We start from the raw sequence: 13,253 nt of genomic DNA, 5'->3' as shown, positions 1-13,253 counted from the left end.
TGTGGAAGACATAATTTCTACTGGGCCTTAAATAATGGAAATGATTAGCTTAGATAGACAATTTTAAAAGTCCTAAGGTGGAAATCATTCCTGCCTTGTTCACAACTTACTCTCTGAATCAAGTGTGAAGCCTGACACCTAGCAGATACATTGGCCATTTGTTGAAATACTGACTGGGTGAATGAATGAACTGAAGGAAAATGGTCCTTGTTTTGAACAAGAAAGTGTAGTATTGAGAATAATATTTTAGCAGGATAAATGTGGTAGTACTTAGTATTCAAGGCATATTTGATGCAGAAGAATCTAAAATCAAAGAAACTTGGCAAATGTTGCTATAATCCATGACTACTACAAAATTATGTGATAGATGTATAATAGTAAGAGCGCTGTATGTATGAAGGGCTATGTACATGTATGAAGAGTACCACCATGTAAAAGCAATCATGAAATTAACTTGATTATCTGGATGTCAGGATTATCTAAAGCAAGTCCAAAATTTCAATGTTTTGTGATAGAAAATGATGCCACTGAGAAATACAAAGAAATTTATGAAGAAGTTGAGCAAAAGAGAGAAAAAGAAAAGGGAAAGACAGAAAGTGAAGAAGAGGTCAGATGTGAGAAAATGTTGAATGTAATTTTAAAATATTATTTTTGTTGTGAGTGGCCAGAACAAGAAACATAGATTTTTGAAAGCTATCCAAATGAAGATAATAATTAAAACTAGAAGAGATAAATTATCTATGGGAAAGAACATTTAATGAAAAAAGACTATGATGATCACAAAATGCAACAGAACTGCACAAAGAACAATTTGGCAATCATAATATATCCTTTTTTCTTTTTCAAGGATGATTATAAAGTAAGCTAAGGAGAGTTCTTTGACACAAAGTATTTGATTTTACCAAAGTATTTAGAGACCTTCTCATTTGTGTAACAAATAGATATCACAATGTAGCCTGAATCAAGGTAGGTAAGAACAACTTAGCAAGTTGAACAATTGTACCCAAAGTTTTGTTCAATAGTTCTATGCCTCTAGGATGAAAAAATTGCAATGCAGCAAAGGACCTTGTTCTAGTAAACATTTTTATTTTGAAGAAAAATGCATGCAGATCAAATCTGAGGTGACACTAAGCAATGAGAAATAGTTACGGTGGAATGATAGATTTAAACTAACCTTGACATTTTGAAATCTAGGTTGAAATAAATAAAATGAAATAAAACCTAAAATAGTAAAATTCTGAATTAACAGTAACAGTTGCACTAAAGTATGGTGAAAAACTCTTAACATGGCAGAACTGTATGTGGAAAAGACAGAGTCCTTTAGTTGATCACAGGGTCAATATGAGTCAAAGGCAAGATGCTGCTGCTAAAAATCCACCCCAATATTATGCTTTATTAAAAATGTGCTTTGGGTCTTGTTGGTCACATCATTATTTTGGAAGATTGTGTTTAGCACTGGGTTCTAAATCTTAAGCAGAATAATGACAACTAGGAAATAGAGATGACAATAAATAGGACAGTAATAAATCTGAAAATGAAGCTATATAAAGAATGGTGGAAAACTGGGACTAATTATCCTGAATATGAGAAGGCTGAAAGAAACCATGATCATTATCCTCAAATGTCTGAAGGGTTATTAAGCAGAAAAGGGTACACATTTGCTCCACAGAGAAGATCTGGGCTGACTACAGAGTACAGAAATAAATATTTTAAACTCAAAATAAGAGACAGAATTTTAACAATTAAAGCTGCCCTAGTAGAACAGCTTGGGTGACCGTACCCATTGAAAACTCTATACCACTGAAAACAATTAAGCCAAGCCTATCAGTGGTTCTCAAATGCCACATTAAAAAACACAATTTCATGGGCCCCATTGCTGGAGATGCTAATCAATGTGTTTGGGTGAGGATTTGTTCATTTTAAAATTCCTCACTGAATTCGAATACACAGCTAGTTTTAAGAAACACCATGCTAGATGACCTTTCAATTCTATAAATATTTATGGAAAGCATACTACACATAAGGCAGCATTCTAGGAATGGTTTGACATGATATGCTAAGGTTAACATTAGACAGTTGCTACTGTTAAGAAATGGAAAATGTAACTGGCAAGACATACAGGCATAAAACTCAAAGTAATGTAGGCATGGGTATCTCATAACTGACAGACAAAGATGCCTCGAATCTGAGTTAGTAACTAGTTACTAATTTGTTAGTAACTGGTTCACTAACTGTTCCTAGACCACGTTATAAAATATAAATATTTGTTGATTAGATTTGGTTAAGAAGCAGGATTAAATATCTGCTAAGTCTTTCTAATCGCCATACTAGACAGACTGACTCTTGGTGAATATCAAGTTAAGAGGCAGGAAAAAGAAAAGTAGTTGAGGTATACAAAAACAAAAACAAAAACAAAAACAAAAACAAAACAGAAAAAAGCAGGCCAGTGTATTGGGAAGACCATGGAAGTGAAATCCCAATCATTTTATTTCTTTTACATCCAGTTTCCCTCTTCCTTTCCTTGCTCTATTCCCTTTTCTTTCCTTCCTTTTAACATAGCCTTAAGAGAATGCTCACATGTGCAAGTGCTAACAACACAATTTTTCTGAGGGATAAGGTACTGAGAACAGATAAGGGAATTGTCTATTGTGGCTCTGTTAGTATTAAGAATTTTTACAAATTGGGTGTGGATAGCAGAAAGTAATGGCAGCAGATGTTTAAATATTTATCAGGTATCAGCGGTTTTAGAAATCTGTATGTAAGTTGTCAATGTAGACAAGGTAAAGAATGAAAAAAAAAAGAAGCTAAGGGATTTTGCATAATAAATAGCAATTTTTTGTGGTTTCTGGCAGAGCAGTTTGAATTATTGTTCTGGTAGAACACTCTTGAAGATATAAATCAAACTCAAAAGATAAGGAGAGAATAAATAAATAATAAATATATCAGAAATAGACTACTTGTTAGAGACACTGGCAGTTAAAAGGATAGAAACAGGTAAACCTTTTATGTTTAGCATTGTACTAGCGTTTTTAAAGATAAAAATGTAGGAGACAAGATGCCTGTTCTCATTAAACTTAGGACTGTTTATGAAGCTTTACAGTAAATATATTCAAAACAAGAATAAAGAGTAAATAATTTTAGGTATCATTAAAAGTCTCATTACACACAGAGACCAAGTAAGCTGTTTTGTTTCAGTTAACAACTCAAATACATATGAGATTATCTGAAATTAACTTCTTCTGAACACATATTCACCTGGGACTTCAGTTTCTCCCTTTCAGCAGCATCTTTTAGTTGTTGAATTCCAAGTTTAATTTTTTGGATTTCTTGATTAATTGTGGTTACTCGTTCATAGACAGCACCTCTTTTTTCTTGAACTTTATTGCAATCCCTAAAAGAAAATCAAGACAGCTAATATTTAATCCTCTTCAGTAACTAAAAAGGCAAACACAATTCTAGTTTTGATTCCAAAGTGACCATGTGTCAGTATTTGTTTGACAAACCTAAAACTCTTCTCAAGATATAAAAGCAAAGGCACGAAAACCCCAAAGAGTGGTGCTATAATCACATCATAACATAGCATGAATTATTTCTCTCAATATATTAATGAGATTTTTTTTTCCTCATTGGTGGGTCAGTGAATGAGTAAATAAATAAATAAACACATTTTTTAAATGAAGATTTTTTAAGTTACATTTCCCCAGTTGTACACACTTAGGTGTGAATCAGTTTAACTTTTCTACAAGGCAGTTTGGCAACAAATATAAAATCCTTAGGTTCTGCCCTTTTTCATCTGCATGAGGCAGTATGAAGGAAACACTCAATGATCGCTAACATACCTTTTAGGAACTGAAGGAATGACATCATAGACATATCTGGGGCAGGTATTTTAAAAACACATTCTTACAACTGATGGGTACTTCACCAATAAAGGACCCTAACATACTGGCTAAAAACATACTTGCATACTTAGGAAAGTATTACTTCTTACCTGAATATAAGACTTTTTCTCAAAACACAAATGCTGTAACTCTACAGACCAGCTGGACTATAAGATAGGCCAGTTAGTTCATTCTGATGCAAGCTAAACCACTATCTCTAAAGTGCACTGAAATAATCAGTAACATCAGAACCCTTCTGAAGAATGATGCAAAGGAATTGGAACTGTACATCTAGGAAAAGAGTAGCTAAGCCATCTCTATATCTAGACCTAGCAGTATAAGTTTTATAATTAACTCATCTGTTTTAGTCAACTAAAGGTGAAATAAAGATAAAACTGTTTAAACTCTTTTTGAAAACAGAGGTTTTGAAATCCTGGGGGAAAAATGTATTTGCTTTTCATAATCGCTTTCTAATACACTAAAATTGAAAACAACTTCATACTCAATTACTGTGCGTTTGTATTGCTTAACGTCTTCATGTTTCTTATTTATTTTGAATTGTGCTGTGGCAAGTTTTTCCTTCTTCACAATCATCAGTCTTTTGAACGAATTTTCTTCAGTCTTCAATTTCTTCAGTTCTGACTCATCACTCTCAATTTGGTCCTCTAGGTTCAGGCTCTGTATTTTATAAGAAGTATTTAAAGTCAACATAACCAATGAGGATTTATAAATAAAATGAAAGAGTATTTTCTAGGATGAACTATAATTAAACACAATTTTTAAAAGAGATAAAACTCTAAAGCCTGAAAGCCTGGCAGAAAAATGCAGACGAACCAGAAGAGACAACAGGGAGGCACCAGAGATACTGAGAAAGGACATGACAACTAGAGAGGTATTTTCATCACGTTATTCTATCAGCATAGACTGAAAGGGAGACATGTTAAGAAGATTAGCTAAGAGACTAGAGTTGAGGGGGTTAGGATCTGAACTAAAGTAGTAAAAATAAAGGGAAAAGGGTAGGTGTGAGAAACAATTCAAAGCAGTAGATACACATCTCTTTTGGGTGACTCGATGGCAGATGAGGGGACTATGTAGTTGGGAAAGAATACCTGGGGCAATCTCACCTTCTAATCCCTACTTATCTCAAAAAGGAAATTGTTTATCAAATGTAATGTTAGTTATCCTGGAGGCGCAGTCTGGATGAAGATGATCAAGTTAAGAAGTAAAAAAGGATTTTCAAGCTTGTAGCCTGAGAAACTGCCATTAGCTCTCATTTCTTCAGGGCAGAGGACTATGTCATAAACTTTAAATTTCTCCATAGGTCCTAGATACAGTGTTGGGCACTAAGGTGGAACTTTCTTTCTGATGCTAACATCATTTCCAACTGGTAGAACAAATTTAAAATCCCATGACAGTAGTTCGTTCCCCTTATCCATGGCTTCACTTTCCATGGTTACAGTTACCCCTGGTCAACTGTGGTCTAAAAATATTAAATGGAAAGTATTAGAAATAAACAATTCATCAGTTTTAAACTGTGTGCTGTTCTGAGTACTGTGACTAAATCTTGCACCATCCTACTCCATCCCACCCTGGATGTCTGGGTGTGTGTGCTTTTGAGATGGGGCTTCACTCTGTCACTCAGACTGGAGTGCAGCGGAACGATCATAGCTCACTGTAGTCTTGACTTCCTGGGCTCAAGTGATCCTCCCACCTCAGACTCCCAAGTGGCTGGGACTACAGACATATACCATCAGAGCTAGCTAACTTTTTAAATTTTCTGTAGAGATAGCATCTTGCTATGTTGTTCAAGCTGGTCTCCAACTCTTGGTCTCAATGGTCCTCCCTCCTCAGCCTTCCAAAGTTCTGGGATTACAGGCTTGAGCCACCATGCCCGGCCCTGACCCTGGAAGTGAATCATCCCTTTGCACAGCAGACTCATGCTGTATACACTACTGGCTCTCTAGACATCAACATCCAACTGTCAACATCATAGTGCCTTGAGGATCTAGGATCACATGAAGCAGATGATCCTCACTCTGATGTATGGTCAGAAGGTTAACAGCAGCCTAGCAATATCTCACTTCAATTATTTATCTAGGCATTTTATCATCTCACATCATCACAAGAAGGGTGAGTTTAGTACAATAAGATATTTTGAGAGACCACATTCACGTAAATTTTATTACAGTATATTGCTATAAATGCTCTTTTATTAGTAATTATTATTAATCTCTTACTGTGCCTAAGTTTTAAATTAAACTTTATCATAGGTATGTATGTATAGGAAAAAACATATATATAGGGTTTGTTACTATCCACAGTTTCAGGCATGCCCTGGGGGTCTTGAAATGAATCCCGAGGATAAGGGGGAGCTACTGTACTATTTTCCAAAATATACACAGCAATGTATTGGGTTAGTTATTATTAATTTCATCTGAAGGTTAAAAATTGGGTCTTGCTACTGCTATATTTAAAAAGAAAAGTGTCATTTTCATAGCATACACTGCCACATCTATTATATTGTAGAATGACCCTGCTTTTCTTTAGGAAAACAGTAACAAAAAGTGAAAGCAAAATCCAAAGAACTATAGTAAACTGTATATAACAAAGACATAAAAATTCCATACAATACAAACCTCCTTTAAGATACTGGCTAATTTTTCCCTATTATCTGAAAGGTCCTGTATTTTCTTTTGATATAACTGCACTTCCAACTGACATGAAGGCAGGCAGTCAACTGAATCTCCATAGATTTCATATTTCTCCACCACTTCTTGCTTTGAAAGACAAAAAACAAAGACCACAGTTTGATATTCTTCTTAATGAAGCTGCAGTAATATCAATTTGTTTGCTCTTAAATAATTTCTGCATTTAATACTGAAACTTAAGAGCAGGGAATAATTAAATTTCTAGGTCAGTAATACAGCACTATTATTGACATGTGTTTAAGCACAAATAATTGTTTTTTAATTGCCAAGTATCTTCAAACAAAGGAAAATTGCCATAATTTTACTAAATTACTCGATGAAATACTTTCCAAAAGTTATTAATGATGATATTAAAATAGTTTATTTTGCTAATATTCAAACTATTTCTGATTACTCCTGGGCTATCAATCGTATTACTCATAATCTTCCTATTCATTTGTATAATAACGGCTACTACAGTTAATTCTTTTAAAAAGATTAACTCCTCATCTAAAATTACAAAATGAACATATATTTCCTACAACCATGGTAACAATACAAAGACTCCTTCCCTTATTCTCACTAGCCTACCCCTCGATCTACCTTATTTTTTTCTTTTTCTTACTAATTTGTAATCTTTGCAAATCATGGATATAATCCCTCTACCTGTCATATGCACTGTATTTATGTTCTAATATGTCTAATTTTCTCTAAAGATTTTCTGTTTCCAATCTTAATTTAAAAAATCTATCCTAGTCCAAGATTATATAAATGTTCTCCTAAAATCAGTAAAACTTAAATTTTTTAAGGTAAATTTTTAATACATATAAAATTTATTTTTGTAAAAGAGCAAAGTGTAGGCCCAACACCCTTTTCTTCTAGATGAATAGCTAATTGAGCCAGAACTGTTTCTTAAATAAATCATCCTTTTCTCATTAATACTCAAATCTATTTCTGGATTCTCATTTCTGTTCTGGTGATCTTTGTCTATTCTTGTGTGATAATCTTAATTTTCAAGAAAGAATTGGATAATAAATTCAAAGACAAACCACATATGTTTTTTAAATTAATAGTTTAAAAACAATGCTTCACAAAAGATGGTAAATTGTCTGCCCACTTCTAAGTTTGTATTGCACCACGTCAATCCATCTCCTACATAACCCATAATCTTGAACATACCTTACTCCCTACTACCTCACAGAATTCACATATGCTGTTCCCTCTGCCTTTCATGTTCTTCCATACACAATGAATTGGGCCTTGGTACTGCTATGTTTAAAATGAAAAGTATCTTTTTTTAATACTAGCATCTGAAGAATGGTAGCATTCTTCCTTCCCTCTTCCACCTGTACTTCCAGCCCAATACTAAACTGGGCTCCCCTTATTACATTATTTCAAAGCACTCTATACTTCCTTTCCTCTTTCTGATACTATTAATAGATTTTAATTTTTCAAAGCAGTTAAACATTCACAGCAAAATTAATCAAAAGGTACAGAGATTTCTCATATACCCCTATCCACACACATGCATACCTTATACTTTGTCATAGTATATATTATAATTTATAATTACAATTGTTTGTAAAATTACTTAATACTTTTCTCCCTTGTAATAAAGTAATTAAATCTCACGACCCAGCATTTCTGTTTTGATCTCCCAGAGCAAAGGCTTGTTGCATAATTGAACATATGTCTTGAAATTATATTTAGTTTCCCCATATCCACTCTAGAGAAAAGCTACAAAGAAATAAGGTCAAAAAAAGTTTAAGAGGAAGTATAGATAATTCAGAAATCCAAAAAATAACACATAATTAAACAAGAATTTGCTTTTTTTTTTTTTTTTTTTTTAAAAGATACAAAAGCATTAAAATAAAAAGAAAACTCACTCTGGCGTTTTTAAGCTTCTGGACCGTATCTTTCATTTTTTCTTTATAATTTTTTAGCTTCTCTGGAGAATCCACAATTTTTGTTTTCAAACTCTCTTGTATTTCTTTCAAAGAAACCACTGACAATTTTAGTTCATTCTGTTGAGAAAACATTTTTATATATTATATATAATAAACTTGGTGATTTACCATTCTAGTATAATGGGAAAGAACAAAGAAATTAGGTCCATGTTCTCTGTAATGGGGGTAAAATTAAATTCTGAACACATCACTTACCTACTTAATTGCTCACATTTGTCTGTAGGCCAAAGATCAAGCTCCTCCTTAGCAGGACATTCAAAGCCTTTCATTACATGGCTCTTACTCTCATCCTGTCTAGTCTCATCTCCCACCAGTTCCCTACTGCACCCTACAATCTGGTAATTCTGATCTTATGTTTAGACAAGTATAAGTGATCTTTCTTTGACCAGTAGGGTCCTCCTAGAATATCATTATCCCACTCCTGTCTACCTGCTAAATGTGTACTGATCCCTGAAAATCCTGCTCCCATTTTCTCTATGTTTCTTCTTTAAATAGTACAATTTGTACGTGCAACTCTATAATTATGTACTTAATATGTGTTTCATAAGACTGAGCAAATTGGAGTTGTGAAAATGTATCTTGGTTTTCCAAGTACCCAAATAAAGTTATAGCACTGAGAAGGTGCTCACTACATGCTTGCTGAATGAAAACAAATTCCCTTCTCCTGAATTTCAAAAATGAATGTAACTATTCAAAGAATCGAAGTGAAGGGTGGCTGGAAATTATCTTGAAAGTTTGTTGTTTTAAGTCTGAAATTATGTCAAAAAAATTCCTATGAATTTTCTTCTCAGATATTTGTTGATAAGTTGTATTTACATTGTCTGGGGACCCTCGATGAGTCTATGTACTAACAGGAAAGATTTTCCAGATATATTAAGTGAAAGAACCAATTCACAGATCAACATATAAGACATAAATACATTTCTATAAAAACAGAACAAAATAGTGACACATGATTATGTGCCTCTATATGTGTATACATATGGTGTCGGAAAAAGGAAGGGAATAGTATTACCTCAAGGTAAAATGGGCTGAGAGGAGACCTTTCACATTTCGTACCCTTCTCTCTCTCTCTCTATATATATATATATGTATACTCCTCTCTCTATATATACATATATATACGTGTGTGTGTGTGTATGTAAAGAGAGAATATTTCATAACAAGAATGTATTACTGTGTTGTGTAATTTGTCTAAATATTTTTAACTTAAAAGATTCTTTTTTGATCAGCTAACTCAGAGGCCAAAACTGCATGTTCGATATAATGTATTCCTGTAATTTCTGTATATTTTGTTATTTTATTCTTAGAGTTCTGCAAATCACATTATCTACTCTCTTTTAATGCTCTACAAGATTAGAGGTTATTTTCCTTACAATAGTGTTAACTTTCATCACTTTTCTCCTCTTTATAAAAGGTCTAAACTTGATAAGTACAAAGTGTTTGTTTTAACTTGGATTTAAATGGGACAGAAATAAGTAAATAATAAAATTGAGCAATAGTAAGTACTACTTAGATGAAAGCATTTCCCAATTTAAAAAATGATAGAAAAATAAGGGAAATATAATACCACAGTAAGTTTCTCAAGGATCTAAAGAATACATGCTAAAATAATAAGGAAACTATAAAAGTACAATGAGAAAATATAGTATTAAAAAATAATCTGATGAATAGGGCAGTCCTTTCTATGTACATAATTAAAGCCAAAAACCATAAAGGCCTTATCTATAAATTTTATTACATAAAAACATAAACCTTTTAATGGGCAAAAAATATATAAATTTGACAGACAAATAAATGGAGAGCTAAAATCCCTAATTCATGGAGTTTATTGAAAAATAAATAAGTGGCCAGGTGCGGTGGCTCACACCTGTAATCCTAGCACTTTCGGAGGCTGAGGTGGGTGGATCACTTGAGGTCAGGAGTTCAAAACCACTCTGGCCAACATGGTAAAACCCTGTCTCTACTAAAAATACAAAAAAATTAGTTGGGAGTGGTGGCAGATGTCTGTAATCCCAGTTACTTGGGAGGCTGAGGCAAGAGAATCCCTTGAACCTGGGAGACAGAGGTTGCAGTGAGCTGAGATCATGCCATTGCACTCCAACCTAGGCAAAAGAGTGAGACTCCATCTCAAAAAATAAATAAATAAATAAATAAATAAATAAATAAATAAATAAAATAAATAAGCAAGGTACACAAACAAGTAACATACAAAATAAGAAATTACAAGAAATCACTAAGCAAGATGGCCGAAATCACTAGAATTAAAGCAATTAAATTAAAATGAGATTATTTTGGCCTGGCGTGGTGGCTCATGCCTGTAATCCCAGCACTTTGCGAGGCCAAGGAGGGTAGATCACAAGGTCAAGAGTTCGAGAGCAGTCTGCATAATATGGTGAAACCCTGCCTATACTAAAAATACAAAAATTAGCTGGGCATGGTGGCACGCGCCTGTAGTCCCATCTGGTCAGAAGGCTGAGGCAGAGCTGCTTGAACCCAGGAGGTGGAGGTTGTGGTGAGTCAAGATCGCACCACTGCACTCCAGCCTGGGTGACAGAGTGAGACTCTGTCTCAAATAAATAAATAAAAATAAAATGAGAATTTTTTTTTTCAATATAACAGTAACAAAGATTTTAAAAGCCTGAAAACATCCAATTTTGGCAAGGGTATAGGGAAAGGGACAGTCTCTTATTCTACAGGTAGTAATATAAATTGGTATCTTTCTAGAAATCAGTTTGGCTGCATTGGTCAATTTTACATGTGTATTTCCTATGACCCAAAAATCCTAAACAAAAAAAATTATTTTAAATAAAAGCAGCGTGTTGCAGAAATGTATGTATGTACATATGTATGCATATGATACACACATACATATATTTCTGTTTAATAGCAAAAAATTAGAAGCAATGTGAAAGTCTATCAGTAGGGGATTAAAAGGATCTACAAGACAGCACATACATATAATGCACAACTAGAAGCAAGCATTAATATAATGAGGATCTATTTAAAACTCATACCTGTGTTATATTGCTAAATGGGGAAAAAAGCAGGTAAGACGTATTGAGCCTAATGTCATTTATGTAAAATTACACACGTATATTTACATATACATAGCAAATACAATCTTTGATATACATCAGATTGTATAGTGAGCTTTCCGGTGATTTTTACTTTCTTCATACATTTCTGTGTTTTGGTATTTTTTAAAACAATAGTCATCTATTATATTTAAGTTGAAAAAGATTGCTTCATTTTGAGGGAAAAAAGGGAGAAACATTTGACAATAATAACACACACAGCTAAAATACTCCTCTACACAATATATTCAAACTTTAAATGCTAGTGAAAAGAAAAGATGTTTACCAAACGCTTGGTTTTCTCTGAAATATTTGACTTCTTTTGGGAATTTCCCTCTTGCAGCACTATCTAAGAGAAAAAGCAAACACATGTTTTATAATGATTCAAAACATTTAGATTTAGCCACTCACTGCTGTCTCATAAAATTAAGGTAAGAAAGGAGTTAAATGTGTTAGATAGATATTCTTTAAACTTTCTCTGTTCATGATGCTCCTAAGCCAAAAGAAATATCTAAGAGCTCCTTTACTAAGTAGTTAGTCCAAATAACGGCCTAAGTATTTATGTCCTAACATTGTAGCCCTTTGAAAAATAATACATATAAGTTGAAATAAAAATTTTTTATTTTGTTTTTAAATAACCTCGAGTACTTCCTAGTTAGATGTATGTACCTACTGGGCACTGCATACATTCATGTACCTTGGAGCGTATATTTCAGATTATAGAATTCTCATTTCCGGTGTCACAGTGATTTTTACATTGTAGTTGCTTTTACCACAGCAAATGCCAAACCCCAGCTTCACAAGGATATGAAAGGAATGTGACCAAAAATTGAAACTGTGAACTTCCTTGAATTCAATAAGGATATGACAGATGCTGAGTACTACAGTGGTTCCCTTGAAAATTCAAGATACTTTGAGGCATTCTTGAGAGTTTACTGCAGTATCCAGGGCGCCACAGTACATGGTTTGGAAGCAGCAAAACTAGACTTAGGAAAACCCTAAAAAATTCTATTCAATAAGACAACAAAAAACTTTGCCAACAAAACCCATCATGGTTCTAGATGGTTGAGAGAAGTATATATCCATTATAAGGGGCACAAATAGGCACAGAAATATATTCTATTTCTTTGGTAATAGAGAAAGCAATGTGCTGTTACCTCCACTATATGTCCCACCACATCTACAAACAAATTTTATTTTTTAAAGTTTAAGGTGCCCCACAACAGATACCGTTTTCTGATGAAAATCCTGATTTAGTGATTGTTGTAGCTCCTGAATACCATCTGAAAGTTGCTTGAACTCTTCTTGCTCTTCAACTGGAACAGAACTTAACACAGCAAAATAGATTAAAATACCGCCCTTCAGTTTTGAAAGGCTAAAATGAAATACCTGTCCTCAAATAACTTAGATGAAGAAATCGTCTACTTTTATGTTTCTGAATTACACCCTTTCATGTGGCAACCATTTAAAATGAATGATCTGGCCTCTACTACAGGCAAAAAATAAAAATCAAATGAGCTCCTTCAGTTTTCTACTATCAAATCTATGGATCCATCCACATACATACCTACCCTTTCTAACTTCACTCCTAATAAAATGCATATTGTATTCCTTCTGGTAATGCTGATTACTCTACCTCTG

At 33.6% G+C, this 13,253-nt stretch overlaps 1 protein-coding gene across 3 annotated transcripts in view; it reads right to left on the bottom strand.

Annotated features, from left to right (window-relative positions):
- LOC105492945 (NUF2 component of NDC80 kinetochore complex) overlaps window positions 1–13,253 on the bottom strand; it is a 33,305-nt gene that overhangs the window by 2,553 nt on the left and 17,499 nt on the right. For all 3 annotated transcript variants that reach the window (XM_011760335.3, XM_011760337.3, XM_011760336.2), the window contains 6 exons: window positions 12,843–12,939; window positions 11,899–11,961; window positions 8,455–8,592; window positions 6,518–6,658; window positions 4,384–4,559; window positions 3,256–3,391 (listed from right to left, as the gene is read on the bottom strand). In XM_011760335.3, coding sequence (XP_011758637.2) covers window positions 3,256–3,391; window positions 4,384–4,559; window positions 6,518–6,658; window positions 8,455–8,592; window positions 11,899–11,961; window positions 12,843–12,939 — 751 coding nt within the window. The remainder of the gene's footprint in view (window positions 1–3,255; window positions 3,392–4,383; window positions 4,560–6,517; window positions 6,659–8,454; window positions 8,593–11,898; window positions 11,962–12,842; window positions 12,940–13,253) is intronic.

The sequence above is a fragment of the Macaca nemestrina genome, chromosome 1 (assembly GCF_043159975.1).
Source record: "Macaca nemestrina isolate mMacNem1 chromosome 1, mMacNem.hap1, whole genome shotgun sequence".
Lineage (NCBI taxonomy): Eukaryota > Metazoa > Chordata > Mammalia > Primates > Cercopithecidae > Macaca > Macaca nemestrina.
This window is presented reverse-complemented; position numbering and strand designations above follow the sequence as displayed.